General features: G+C 42.7%; 1 protein-coding gene across 2 annotated transcripts in view; it reads left to right on the top strand.

The window, feature by feature from the left end:
* LOC310857808 (FYVE, RhoGEF and PH domain-containing protein 4-like) overlaps positions 1 to 15,821 on the top strand; it is a 104,530-nt gene that overhangs the window by 45,894 nt on the left and 42,815 nt on the right. For both annotated transcript variants that reach the window (XM_083763717.1, XM_083763718.1), the window contains exon 2: positions 7,136 to 7,219. In XM_083763717.1, coding sequence (XP_083619843.1) covers positions 7,136 to 7,219 — 84 coding nt within the window. The remainder of the gene's footprint in view (positions 1 to 7,135; positions 7,220 to 15,821) is intronic.

Below are 15,821 nucleotides of genomic sequence, written 5' to 3'. Positions count from 1 at the left end.
ATGCTTCTTCGCTCCTAGCTACAGCAATCCACCCCAGATCAATGACCGTTAGCTTGCTTCGAACCAGAGGCTAATAGTCTTTGATTTTGGAGTAGTTACCGAAACCCAGAGCACAGAATCATTAGTCCGCCTGTTTGTTAGTTAGTGACCTTTTTAGCTCAGTTCTTTAACGCCCTTTATCTAAGTCTGCTGGCTCTCTGTCCGGAGCTCTGTGCGAAACATTGGATTTCTAGCAGTACTGTTTTTGCTGTTTAGCCTATTTGTAGATTTAGCTCAAGGCCAATTTACCAACTATGCTTTAAGACGTTGCGTCTAGCTGTGATATTTCTACATTCTAACTTTTTGTTTGTTTACAGTAATGCTCTGAACGTTGTATTCCTAGCATTGTTTTACTGTGATCTCATATGGAGTGTAAAATAAACCGTAATTATGATAATAATTACTATCTATGGGTTTTTTACTCATATGGAGGTTGTTACAGTCGACCGTAATTATGATAATAATTACGCCGTTGGTTTTTTACTGTTCAGATTTATAGTTTGCTCCGGTTTTCTTTGTTAGTTTTAACATTAACCGGGCTGTCTAGTCCCTCTGAAAGGGATGCAGCTTTACACAGGGTCTAATGTCTCTACTCGAATCTCAGGCCATTCGCAACCTAAATAACATAACTCATTTGTATTTTATATATATTTATTATGATTTCATAAGCATACATTTGACACAACGAGTTTAGCCTTTAGATCGGGATAGTGATTATAGCCCTTGTTCAGGCCTAATCTGGTTACTAATCTACAAATGGTTACTAACTAATCAAAGGCCTGAACAAGGGCTATAATCACTATCCCGATCTAAAGGCTAAACTCGTTGTGTCAAATGTATGCTTATGAAATCATAATAAATATATATAAAATACAAATGAGTTATGTTATTTAGGTTGCGAATGGCCTGAGATTCGAGTAGAGACATTAGACCCTGTGTAAAGCTGCATCCCTTTCAGAGGGACTAGACAGCCCGGTTAATGTTAAAACTAACAAAGAAAACCGGAGCAAACTATAAATCTGAACATGTATATATGTATTTCTTCCATTATTTTACTACTATGTTTGTTTTAACCTGATTGTTTTATATTGTGTCACTGTTCAGCACTTTGTAACCTTGTTTCGAAAAGTGCTCTATAAATAAAATGTACTTACTTACTTACTTACAACATGCATACCTACACCTTGTCATATTATCTGGGCCAGGCCTGTGTTATGTAATATAATAAATCATCTGTCGGGTGGAAAGCTCATTATGTCCAAAACTGTTACTTTTCAGGATTAAAATTCAAAAATAGCAAAAGTAGGATCCAATGGTAATTCCGAGCATTAGTCCGACATGCGGGAACAACGGTCGGACTAGCGAACATGTGCTTCTCCTGTGCTTGCGGTTATGGTTAGGTTAGGGTTTGAGGTATAGGTTGTCTGTCTAATGACTGTTGGACCAATAATAGTGTCGGAACTAAAGCCTGTATCTATAAGCTCAAACTGTGTCACTTCACAAAATACGCAAATAGCCAAATACCTCCATCTAATTAGTGACGCGCATGAATGGATTAACGAGATTCCCAAAATCATTATGCCAGGAGTGGCTGCCTGCAGTCCCCAGTGTAATTCAACTTCCCTTACGGGTCCATTTGTTGTGGGAGATGCGAGCCAATTTGCCTGGCAGAAAATGGCTGCAGGGATGCAGAGAATGGGAGAATTATTGACACTATTTAGTGGTGATTGATGATCACAGAGGCAGGTGATGTCATGTGGTGCCTAAGCCAATAGACCCACTGCATTTATTGTTGCTAATGAGGAAGCTAAAGGTAAACACAAATTAACACACATTCTCAGAATGCACATTGTCTGTCTGTCTTCTCTCTCAATCTCTCTCTCTCTCTCACACGCACACACACGCTCACACAATCACTACAGCTCTCATCTCCACTGATCAGTGAAGTGTGTCATGGCTAGCAGAGAGGTTATGCTTCAGTGCTTTTGAGGAGCAGAGATTACTGTAAACAAAACAAAACATGACCTGATCTTCACACATGAGCTCTGAGGCTCATCTTTCACACAGTGAATACCTGCTTAAAAGCAGCGTGGATGAACTTGGATGAACTCCACCTAATCCTACATACAGATGTATAGAAACGGTTTACCATTAAATAAATAATGTGAAATCACACTTGTGTGAAGTGAGGGCCGGCCACTGTGGCTGCTACAAGCTGGCAGATTGACTGCCAATTTACGTTACAAGACATTGTATAAAACGAAACTAGTCACAAGATGTAATTATATTGGCCATTTGATGTCTCATGTCTTAATCAGGGCCCTAAACAAACATTAAAAGTCCATAGACTTGGCAAAATATTTTTGTTAAAAGTGCACTAAACCGACACTAATAGACCTGCATAGCATTCATAACGTTCTTGACGGGCAGAAACCTCTTCTATACATTATTTGAACTTTTTGTCATAAACTTATACCTCAGCATTACGCTAAAGCATCAAAAGTAGCAGAACCACAAGCTCAGCGTTTTGAGCTTGTAGATCTGCTACTTTTGCTGTTTTTGAATTTGCTGTTTTTGACATATGAGGTTTCCACTCATCAGAGACAATAGCTTACTGTGCTAGTTTTATTCATTCATTCATAAAATATAATCATTCCAACTTGCTCAATTACTGTGAGGTTGATTCTTTGACAATACTCAACAGTGGTTATCAAACGTTTTCATGCCAAATACTCTCAAATAGTTTTGTTTGTGGCCACGGACACCCATTTGAAAAGATTTTTGCCGTAAAAGAGGATTTTGTCAACTCTTTTCCAAAGTAGCCCTAGGCCGGGGCTTAAGCAGTTAGTCGGCATTGTTACGCGGAGTCAGCTTGTCATTGCCTCAGACTGGCATTAAAAACCCTCTCATGCCTATATTTAATATCATCTTATTGTGCATTGGGCCAGATTTGGCGACTTTTTGAATGGCAATCAAAAAATGTGAGATATGACCACAATGTCACGAAATGTCTCATTTTAAAGCTCCAAGTCTATAGTTTACACCGAAAAAAGAATTATGATTCTAGCTTGTTCCATCGTTTACTTATAAGCACTTTAGTACACCTTGGTTTCACTTTTCACTAAAACCAAGGTCTACTAAAATGCTTATAAGTAAACGATGGAACGTGCTAGAATCATAATTCATTCTAAACTAGAGACTTGGAGCTTTAAAATGAGACATTTCGTGACATTGTGGTCATATCTCACATTTTTCGATTGCCATTCAAAAAGTCGCCTAAGCTGGCCAATGCTGGCCAAAGCCCCAGTTCTTAATTTGTCATTTTAATGCAAAAAGAAAGATCCGCGGTCTAAATAATATAGATCACTTTTCACTTTCACTGTAATACCCAGAATTTCCACCAGATGGTGGGAACGCACCATTATGCTGATTTTGACAAAAGAGTCAAATCTGGCGAAATCACTTCCTGGTCAACGGACGTAAACATCCTGTGGTAGTTTCACCCTGAGCAGATAGCTTGGCTGTCTGTACTCTGGATTGCTAAGCTAATATTAGCTTTTTCATAACTTAGTCAAATTAAGCCCAAAAACAGCCAGGAACATCCCAAAATGTCAAATTTTTTGCCGCGAGTCACATAGAGATGGCGCGCGTGCACGATAGTGCATGATCGCGCGGATTTCGGCCGGTTTTAAAAATGTCTAAAAGTTCCATTATTTTGTTATAATAAGACGTACTGACAGGGCAGTACGTCTATTACGCCAATTACGTCTCTGGCCACGAGGGATTTATTGATTTAATACGCAGATTACGTCTTTGGCCACTAGGGGGTTAAACTGAATGGCAGCCATTGAACGATGTGGCTCTTTATTAAACCCACATAGTTTCAATTTATATTCAAGAAGTGTGTGTGTGTGTGTGTGTGTGTCACACGTGCGTGTGTCTGTGTGGGTGGGTTATCGGGGGTGGGTGGGTGCGTATGTCTGTGTCACAGTTTGGGTCACAGTGTTGTTATGCAAAGAATTCATTCCCCAAGTTGGTGGAAGTGAAAAACAGGAAGTTTATACGGACAGGAAAAGGAAGTTTGGGGTCAAGAAACCAACAGTCTCCCCCTCTTCAGCAAAGCATTCTGGGAAATGTTCAGTTTCCCTTCTGTATGCTACTGTATCTGGTGATTTCTTTAAACCAGATGTTCCCAATCTGTTCTGGATCAGGGCCCACCCATCTCATGGTCCCCATCTGACCACTTGTACATATGTGAACGCTTAAGTTCTGACCGAGGCTAAGTCATTAAAAATGTTTTAATTTTCGCTTTGTCATGTCATGTGAAAGCAGGGAATCATGGCTTCTGTGGTCTCTAACATTACACCTACTGTAGCTACTGTACATGTTTAAGCATTTTTTTCACATTATTTACAATTCAACTCTGACATTTATTTCAGACATGCTCTAGTATGTGAAGAGTCTGCCTGTGCTATTAACTCATTTTGGATTAAAAAAAGAAAAAAAGAAACACATAACTTCCATAATGTAACATACACTCTGTCCGACAGGACAGGATTAGATAGGCAGGTATGACATAACATTGGGAGTAATTTTATTCAAACATTGAAAAGGGCTTACTGGCTTCTGTGTTAAACCCCAGCTGCCACGAGCCCTCTTGCTCCTGCATGTATTTCGCCCGCCTGCAGTTTCAGGCTTTGGCCAGTAGGGTCAGCTTCACCGTTTCACCAGGGCTTCTGGGGGCCTGGTATTGATGCCATGATGTAATGAATACATGTCATTTCCTCCTTTCAGTGTGGGTGTGCTTTAAGGCTGCCATGGTGACACGTCCCCCACATGGAGAAACAAAAGGCACAGTAGATCACATGACCTCGCTGTGGACTATAAGGTCACTGACTGTCGACTTAATGTGCTTGTAGAGTACGTGCATGTCCAAGTGCCTGCTAGGATGCTTTGTATATCGTCACTGTATGGTGGAAAACTGTATGTCCAACTGTGTTGCTTTTCAAGACAAGCTGGGGTGTGTTGGGGGGGGGGGGGGGGGGGAGGAATAACCTGTGTTCCAATTAGAGAGAGAGAGAGAGAGAGAGAGAGAGATATGCACAGACAGATAATTTTTTATCATCTACTTGAACACCCCAGACAGTTTTTAAGTTGCTTGATTCAGTAATTAGATATTTGATATTCATTTTAGCTGCTACGCAAACTCCATTTTAACCATGATAGATTCATTTAATATATCCGTCCTTTTTGAGGTGTGTGTGTGTGTGTGTGTGTGTGTGTGTGTGTGTGTGTGTGTGTGTGTGTGTGTGTGTGTGTGTGTTCAATGGGGGGGGGTATAATATCCTGGCACAGGGATTAAAGCAGGGTTTTCTCTACCCACCATCTGGATACCTCATGACAGGCATGCCTGCTGTTGCACACACACACACACACACACACACACACACACACACACACACACACACACACACACACACACACACACACACACACACACACACACACACACACACACACACACACACTCCTGCATGCATGCATACTCAGATGTTTATATTACTATACTTGTGAGGACATCATCATTTCTTATACATCTTTTTGCCATTTTTAACCCTGTCCCTAAAGCGGAAAATAGATGGAAAAAACTCACAACCCAAGCAAGCTCACAAGTTGTGAGCTTGCGATCGTCTATTTTCTGTACACGACACCGGAACGCAACCAAGTATAAATCAGGCAAAACCCGAACTCCTAAACCTAACCTCCTAATGTCTAACCCTACCCTAACTAATCCTTCCTAATTGTAAGACTAATTCTAAAATCATGTTTATTCATTAATCACCATTTCTCTTTTGAGGACCAGCTAAATTGTCCTCAAAATGTCAAAATGTCTATTGCTCAAATTCTGCTATTCCAGTGGGACGTATGGCCCTCACAAGTATACTAGTACATACACACACACACACGCACGCACACGCACGCACGCACGCACGCACACACACACACACACACACACACACACACACACACACACACACACACACACACACACACACACACAGCCATTGGTTGCTCCCCTCAATCAAGAGGTCATGCTGAGCGTGTCCGTCTTTCTTTGAAACATCATTATTTACACTTGTTTGCAGCTTCAACGTAGTGCTCTGTCATTTCTCTCTGATGTCACTCTCATTGTTTTGTTCACTAGCATTGATACAATAAGTTCTCTTTCATCGTTTTCTGTGCATATTGAACATTTGTGTTGAGAGAGTATTTAGAATGCATGGCCTACATATCACAGTCTGAAAAATGACAATCTACAATCTCTAAGGGCTGCAAGAAGCTGCTTTTATTTTATAAACAAAAACATGATTAAAACAGTGATTTATTAAATGTAGCTATTGTTAGTTATTTTTCTTTTCTTTTCTTTTCTTTTCTTTTCTTTTCTTTTCTTTTCTCACTTTAAACATGGCCTTCCTATTTTGGGCATATCATTATAGGCTATATAATATCCACAAGCTTGCGGTGGTGGTGCAAGCTTGTAGATTGTGTATTCTTGTCCAGCTGCAATGCCTTTTATATTTCACAGTAAAACAGTAGTAGGTACAGCTGGTTGGGTTTCAGCTGACCCTCGGGTTATGGGATCTAAACTACGCTGTCTTGTGTCCGAACTCGCGAGGCAGAGAGGCAGTGACAAAGCACGCTTGCATCACTGCACTTCCTATTGTTCACCTCAAATATATATATTTTTTGATGTACTGTTTAAGTTTAAAATGACAACATTTGTATGTAATGCATGTAATGCAGCATCTTAAATGGGATAGTCAGTGCAACAGTGTCTCCATAATGATAATCAGCTGTGTGTTGGAGGAATATTAAGCACATGTAATGTGAATTATACAGGTAATCAGGGTTAGTACATTTTTGTTTGACAGGAAGTAAAGATTAAGATTTTTAGGGACTTTTGACATAAGGATTCACACATTTCTTATCTACAATAATTATGACCATGGCATGGATATGATCTAAAAGTGTGAAAAACATACTTTTCCATCGGTATAAAATGGGGTGTTGGTCTTGTGTGTTTGTGTGCTTGCAGAGAAGAAAGGCAAGGCCAGCTGTTTCCAGGTGACCAGTGCTGACGAGGAGGCCTGTGTTGCTGTGAAGATCCAACATTCCACAGGTAGGCGCTGTCGCCTCCACTCACCTCCACCTCCAATGCTTCCACTGTGGTTTCCATTTATTTACACTGCAAAACACTGGGGCTTTGTCTGAAACTTAACCTGTGAGGTTCGCTCTCAGAGCTCAATTGAGATTATTTATGAACTGTTCATCAGTGTCTGTCTGTCTGTCTGTCTGTCTGTCTGCAAAATTGCGAAATTACCTACAAGCTCACAACTTGCATTGTGCACTATCATTGTGAACTTTTAGCCGTGTATACGTACATCCTTTTAAGGACCACCCCATCTTTTCTCAGCCTTTTCTCTTATCAAGTTACTTGCGTAACAATTCTGCAAGGTCTGTGTGTGTGTGTGTGTGTGTGTGTGTGTGTGTGTGTGTGTGTGTGTGTGTGTGTGTGTAGTGTGGCTGCAGTCTGTCTCTCTCTGTCTGTCTGTCTCTCTCTCTCTCTCTCTCTCTCTCTCTCTCTCTCTCTCTCTCTCTCTCTCTCTCTATCTCTCTCCCTGTCTCTCTCTCTCTCTCTCTGTCTCTCTCTTTTAATTTCACTCCGACTCCCCCTTCCGTCTTGTCTGTCTCTGTCCTGTCCTCGGCCCACCCCATGTCTCCTGACAGAACAGATTGTTGGGTATAATCTTGGAATAGTGGATGAGTCGGGGTTGATCTGAATAAAGGCTGGCTGGTTCAACACCAAATGGCTAATGATGCCCCACCAGGCCTTAAGGTGACCTGTCCCTCTAATGCCCCACCAGGCCTTAAGGTGACCTGTCACTCTAATGCCCCACCAGGCCTTAAGGTGACCTGTCCCTCTAATGCCCCACCAGGCCTTAAGGTGACCTGTCACTCTAATGCCCCACCAGGCCTTACAGTGACCTGTCACTCTAATGCCCCACCAGGCCTTAAGGTGACCTGTCACTCTAATGCCCCACCAGGCCTTACGGTGACCTGTCACTCTAATGCCCCACCAGGCCTTAAGGTGACCTGTCACTCTAATGCCCCACCAGGCCTTACAGTGATCTGTCCCTCTAATGCCCCACCAGGCCTTATGTTGATCTGTCCCTCTAATGCCCCACCAGGCCTTAAGGTGACCTGTCACTCTAATGCCCCACCAGGCCTTATGGTGACCTGTCACTCTAATGCCCCACCAGGCCTTAAGGTGACCTGTCACTCTAATGCCCCACCAGGCCTTAAGGTGACCTGTCCCTCTAATGCCCCACCAGGCCTTAAGGTGACCTGTCACTCTAATGCCCCACCAGGCCTTAAGGTGACCTGTCCCTCTAATGCCCCACCAGGCCTTATGGTGACCTGTCCCTCTAATGCCCCACCAGGCCTTAAGGTGACCTGTCACTCTAATGCCCCACCAGGCCTTAAGGTGACCTGTCACTCTAATGCCCCACCAGGCCTTAAGGTGACCTGTCCCTCTAATGCCCCACCAGGCCTTACGGTGACCTGTCACTCTAATGCCCCACCAGGCCTTAAGGTGACCTGTCACTCTAATGCCCCACCAGGCCTTACGGTGACCTGTCACTCTAATGCCCCACCAGGCCTTAAGGTGACCTGTCACTCTAATGCCCCACCAGGCCTTACAGTGATCTGTCCCTCTAATGCCCCACCAGGCCTTATGTTGATCTGTCCCTCTAATGCCCCACCAGGCCTTAAGGTGACCTGTCACTCTAATGCCCCACCAGGCCTTATGGTGACCTGTCACTCTAATGCCCCACCAGGCCTTAAGGTGACCTGTCACTCTAATGCCCCACCAGGCCTTAAGGTGATCTGTCACTCTAATGCCCCACCAGGCCTTAAGGTGACCTGTCCCTCTAATGCCCCACCAGGCCTTAAGGTGACCTGTCACTCTAATGCCCCACCAGGCCTTAAGGTGACCTGTCCCTCTAATGCCCCACCAGGCCTTATGGTGACCTGTCACTCTAATGCCCCACCAGGCCTTACGGTGACCTGTCACTGTAATGCCCCACCAGGCCTTAAGGTGACCTGTCCCTCTAATGCCCCACCAGGCCTTATGTTGACCTGTCACTCTAATGCCCCACCAGGCCTTAAGGTGACCTGTCACTCTAATGCCCCACCAGGCCTTACGGTGACCTGTCACTCCGTTTGTGGTCAGTGGTCACACAACACACTCTACCTTTGCTAATATTATCATTGTGATATTTAAATCCAATGCATTATTTAATAACATGAAAGCAGCCCTCAGGGCTCAGAGAGTGTAGATTATATTTTTTCAGACCGTAATATGTAGGCCATGCATTCTAGTCAAAATGCTTAATTTGCACATAAAAGATGAAACATATTGTATCAACGCTAGTAAATAACAATGACAATAAGATCAACAGACTCAACGTGTTAGAAAGAGTGCTATGTTGGAGCTGAGTGCGAATAATAATGTTTAAGAACGAAAAACAGACACGTCTGTGTGCTTTTCTGTGTGACGCATGTGTACAGTAAGATACAGCTAGCTTGAAATATGCAATAAGGTGCTATATTTGCACCAAGGTGTGAATTGACAGCGCTCTGTCTCAGTGGTATGTTTATATTCATGTCAGTAAAACGTAGGTTACTATCAGGTACACAGCAGCACTGCTTCTCACTGTGTCCGGGGGAATTTCACCACCTTTACCCTACATGCAAGGATGTACACAACAAGATCATTCCATTTAACACTCTTAAAGTCAACAGGTGTTGTCAGTGATATAATAGCTCTATATCAGAATATATAACTATTTAACAATTATTTTAACAAACAAAAATATAATTTACTGCATACTCAGTTTTGCTGTGTGTCGGCAAGTGGAACAGGCATACCTCTCTCATTTATATATGACGTCCATTTGGCCGTTAGAACAATGGCTTCCTGATGTGTGCGTGTTTTAAGTGCAGCAGTATACAGTAAGAACCACATCAAGTTGATGTGGTTGCGCAATGGTGTCGCGAGCCCAGGATAGCAGAACTACAATACAATCTCACAAGGCATCACGCTCCAGCGTGTGGTGAACTTTTAGATCTGCTATTTTAGGTATGGTTAGACATCGATGTTTGATGTTCACTGCACACAGCCATGGAGTCTCGCAGCTCTCAGTTCCCCTCACGGACTTCTTCAAAAGGTAACAAAAAGAACAGAAATTACTACTTTTGCTTTGAGAAGACCCTTAGTTTACCATGAAAAAGAATTGCCCTTGCTGTGGCGTTCTGTTTAGAGAAATAACAAACAGCTACGTTTAGGTTATTGTATGGTTGGAGCTTGTTGTCTTGTTTGTTTGCGTGCCTTGAATGTTTGCACAAGGAACGAGTCTGAGGAGGCGTACTGATAGAATAATTATGGGGAAATAACAGATTATAAGCTTTGGGCTTCGTTTCTGTTTGATGTACTGTGTGTGTGGAGTCAAAGTGAGCAAAGCTTCAGGGGGATACCGTGCTGTTTGTTAATCATTGAGCGGCCAGGTGATGCGAGGCGCTCTGTACACTAGGCACGCCTATAGCAGTCAGACAACCTGGACTTTCCCCTCTCTAGTTGTCTTCTGTCTATTCACCTGTTAGAGTAATGCTTAAAGGGCTTGTCTGTCTTTTCAAGACTAATGCTTAAAGGCTTGAATGTGGTTTAGAGTCAGTGATTCTCAAACCTTTTTGTGCCATGGACCCCCAAATTTATATTGGCCGTGGACCCCCATCTAAAAAGAAAAAATGTTTTGTGCCAGGGACCTCCAGTAGCTAAAATGTTTGCTGACGATTTTTTTTAAATGGCATCTCTACAAGCTCATAACATGGCACAAAGTGAGCTTGTGTATTTGCTATTTTTGAAAAGCCAAAGTAGGCTATAAAGCATGGTTAAAGTGAAAGTAAAGCTGAAAATGATTGTGACGATATATTACCAAATCTTCTCTCTCGCCCTTTCACACACTCTCTCTCCAGCTCGTACCAGCTTCCTTCCTCATCATCTTCATATTGTCTTCCCCTCTGTTGTCTGCATCTGTGTTCAGCCTGTTCATTTCACCACTATTCATCATTAGACTGCGTTCACCCATATACTTACAAGCTCACAGTGCATTGTAGATTGGCGATTTCGGTTGTTTAAGGCCTAACGTCGAAATTAAAAAAAACGTTTTCAAAATCATGACAATTTTCTGAAAGATTTGAGGCACATTTTAACTATTTTTCAATAGCTAAACCCCCCAAAAGGGGTTCCCGCCCAAAATGGGTTAAAAAAAAAACATTGAACAACAAGTCTCATCCAAAATAGGGACGACAGTTTGAAAGTGGTTAATGAGCATGTTCCCATGCAGTCACCCCGACTGGGTGTGCAGGTCAGTGGGGAGCTAGTGTTGCACGCACCATATGTTCATTTGATTGATTGATCTTATATTGATCATGAAATAAAACATATGTCACATGATGTAACACACATCTGACCCACCATAATCTATAGGATGACCCAGCAAAGCTGACGGCTTATTTCCATTGCGGTACTTACGTGTGTGTGTATGATGTCATGTCATGTAGTGTGGTGCTGGTGAGTGCATGGATGCATAGAGTTCATGATGTGCTAATCATTAGCTGTGCTGCATATACTGCCCAGGGACACTGTCCCTGGGCAGTATGTGGAGGCAGCACGTACAGTATCTGAGTGGAAGCGTGGGTGTGCCTGCCACTCAAAGTGTGTGCGTGGGAATACATTGAATACATCAAACACATAATTTACAATATACCACAATATCAATACAAAAAGTCCTACAAAATCCTACAAAACCAAACTATGAAACTATATCTGCAAAAAAAAAAAAAAGTCACTACAATCAAACACATTTCAGGAACCACACAATGCCTACCATAGGCGGGTGGAGTTTGTTGGGTTGAGTGGGTGTGGGTGTACAATTAAGTAGTAGTGATTCTCGTTGGTTAGGAAAACGGTCCAGCACATAAACACTGTTTTCACGTTGATGCTTTAGATTTCACCTTTGTTTACATTTGATCCAAATGAAACTGAACATCCCTGACAAACGGAGTCAATGTTTTCATCGTATTATCAAGAGATTGTTTTCCTGAAGAAGTAGGTCGGGGAGTGGCTTATTGGCTGTATCAGCCGGTAACACCCCGTTACAATGCGCTCGGCTAGACCCCTGGGAGGTGGACTGCTGAGGTGGAGCGCCTACATCTACCATCAGCTCCCAGTCCTTTCCGCACGACTTGCTGCACCAAGCCGTGCTACTCACTCGCTGAGTTGGCGGTGCCCGGGATCGAACCCATGAACTTGTGGTCCAAAGGCGAGAGCTCTACCGACTGAGCTACCCGGACACAGTGTTCTGAAAAGTGACCATTTTGGACATACAAGGTTTCCACCTGACAGCGACGAAATGTTTATCAGTAGTTTTATTGGTGGTGCAGGAGCCAATCACATGGAGTAGAAACATGCCCTCGCTCTAAATGTGATTTTAAGAAGCGTTCCGCATTCTTGGTCACTGACAAAGGGAGAGCTGTATACTGTACATCGTTATTCTTTGATTGTTTCTTCGGATGAATTCTTTAGTTTCATATGAAGCACTTTTTAACTTATTTTGGATGAGTGCTTTATAGATCAAATATGTCTTGATGACATCACTGATTCTTCTTATCCCTCTGTTGGTACTAAATTATTTGCCTTACATTTATCTCAATTCTTCTCCCCGAGTACACAGAGTATCTGTACTTCATATGGAGATTGTTTATTTTATTTATTTATTGTGGGGGACCATCAGCCCAAAATAGAATATCTATTTATACAGTGGTTGTCTTTTAAGGTGTGCGTGTGTGTGTGTGCGTGCGTGCATGTGCGCGCTCGCGCATGCATGAGAGAGAAAGGGAGGGAGAGCGAGAGAGAGTGAGAACAGAGGCAGAGAGAGAGAGAGAGAGAGAGAGGAGGAGTCTGTTGGTCCATACACTGACTGAGTCACTCATGATGCATAGCCTGCCTGGGAAGATCTCGTGCAACCACTAAACTTCCCATTTCTAGCGCTCCTCTGGGACTACGTACGCACACTCACACACACACACACACACACACACACACACACACACACACACACACACACACACACACACACACACACACACACACACACACACACACTCTCTCTCTCCCACTCACTCACTCACTCACTCACTCACTCACTCACTCACTCACTCCCAGAACGTGGATGCTCAGACATTCTGTGCCAGTGGGATCGTGTCTCTCAGGCAGTTGGGTGAGTTTTGTTGTGTTTCTCAATCATGCTGTCCTTTGAAGTTTGGACTGGATTCTCCTGTTCAGTGTTGACACTGATGCTTTTGTTAAGATTTGGTGTAGTAGACAGAAAATAGCGCTCCAAGTCCAGTGGCCAACTCAGATCCAATTTGTTGTATATCTAGAGCGTAAAAGTGAACTTCTATGGACACTTGTGTTTGTGTTAGTGTTTGGGTTTCCTTTCCAAAGCAGACCCATGCATGCAGCGTGGGAATGACCAGTGTGTGTGGTTGGGTTCTCACAGCTCAGAGGAGTGTGACACTGTTTATATACTTTATAAAGTTTCACTCTAGAGCTGGCTTTATGTGCACCTACGGCTGCACATTAGGAAGAAATAAACATTTAGTCAGGGTGTTTCCTTCTGCCTGCAAGGTTTGAGACAATGGCTCAGGAGCGGGCTCAAGACAAAGTCAAATAATGTTGATAAGATATGCTGATATTTCAGTTTAACCTTGACTTCTTCATTTTTTTCCTTCTGCCTAGCTGTTCCTCTTTAAGCACTTTCATTTGGACATAATCATTATAGGTTAAAATCTTCAAATGTCAAATGCCCCCCCTCCCCAGTCCCCAGGCTCCCCTCCTTTACATCTAGCAACCATTCATGCAGATGTGAGCTTGTAGATCTGCTCTTGTCAGCTACTGTCATTTGGTGTAGAGCAGCGGTTCCCAAACTTTTTGGCCGTGCACCCCCTGTTACCCCCCGACCTAGCTGATGCACCCCCCACATGGAATTTATGGAAATATAAATTGCATAAGCATAGAGACATATATTTCCTTTTTAATCCACATATATGAACCTGAATATGGCATAATATAATTATGCAGCATAGGCTATATTCTGCATTACTTGCCATATATTGGCATAATATGTTAATGTATTTAAAATAAAACCATAGCGCCACCATTAGACTTTTCATGTCGCGCACCCCCTAGAAGGCGCCCACACACCACAAGGGGTGCACGCACCACAGTTTGGGAACCACTGGTGTAGAGGGAAAGCAGGGTAAGGCCCAAATGGGGACCAATACATTACATAGGGTTTAAGTGGTCCTTACATTAAATAGCACAGAGATAATCTGTGGTATGGTAACTGGTTTGCTAGTACAAGGCAAGAAGGTGTTAAGAGTTATGTGTGCTCTGCCTTGAGGTAGCAGGCTTTGAATATTTGAGGCAAAACAATGCAGCTTTTCAGCTTAAGGCTATGTGTCACCACTCATAGACACTCCCCAACTGTACTCTGCCGGTGACAGGGTGGGGACACTGAGACAGGTGTGTCGACGTTGTTTTTTTATGCAACAACACTTGGTTTGAGAGCATCAGAGAGACAGTGAATGACAGTAGAGGGAAAGATAAGAGTAATTTAACAACTTTAGACCTGGAGTGGAGTAGCTATTTTTGGCATTTGTTTAGCTTGCAGACTGGTTTCTTTTTTGTAAATAGGGCTTAAGTGGTTGATGTACGGTAGGCCACCAAAGGCAGGGTGTGCAGGTCTCTTTAACTTGGCTGAAAAGCTGCGTGGAGTGGAGTGGACAAAATGAAATGCAAAGGTAACGCCTCTTTCCTTGTTTATGGCATGTTTCCTCTTGTCATGATCATTTATTGTGCACCTTTTCTAAACATTGTGGCCGTTGTTGAAAGGCCAAAGTCTGCTGTTAGATTGTAGTGTATGTGAATATGGATGAAATTGATTCCCTTTGTAGAAAAGTTAATTTAAAAAGCCAACCTTTTAGTTGTCAGCTTAAAAGACTATTTTAAGCATTTCATGTGTGTGTGTGTGTGTGTGTGTGTGTGTGTGTGTGTGTGTGTGTGTGTGTGTGTGTGTGTGTGTGTGTGTGTGTGTGTGTGTGTGTGTGTGTGTGTGTGTGTGTGTGTGTGTGTGTGTGTGACTGTACTGTACTGTACTGTACTGTACTGTACTGTAGGTAGTTTTATACATTTCTTCTAAACCTTGTATATCCAAAACCGTTAAAAATAATCCGTGGTCCAATAGATCTAATGTAGTTAATTAGTCACAAGCTCTTGTTAATACTTTTCTCATTGGTTCAATATTAATAAAACCTGCAGATTGAGTTTTAACCAGACTTTAACTTTAACAAACAGGCAAAATAGCAGCTCTGCAAACTCAAATGTACAGTAACGCGTTGTTGTGACCTTGTACACCGGCTATTTAAGTATTTATGAGGCACTCTTCATGTAGGGCATTAATTTTACGAAAAACCATAAAAAGTTGACACATGGAGATGCCAGGTTTCTGCCCGACAGCGGTGATTTATTAGGAGAGAAGCAGATGCGTCCAGCCTCAGTCCTGCAGTAAAATAAATGTTCATCTTCAGAAGGCAGTTGC

Source organism: Protomyctophum parallelum, assembly GCF_964188405.1.
Source record: "Protomyctophum parallelum genome assembly, chromosome: 4".
Taxonomy (NCBI): domain Eukaryota; kingdom Metazoa; phylum Chordata; class Actinopteri; order Myctophiformes; family Myctophidae; genus Protomyctophum; species Protomyctophum parallelum.
The sequence above is the reverse complement of the archived record's forward strand: the minus strand, read 5'-3'. Positions and strand labels throughout refer to the sequence as shown.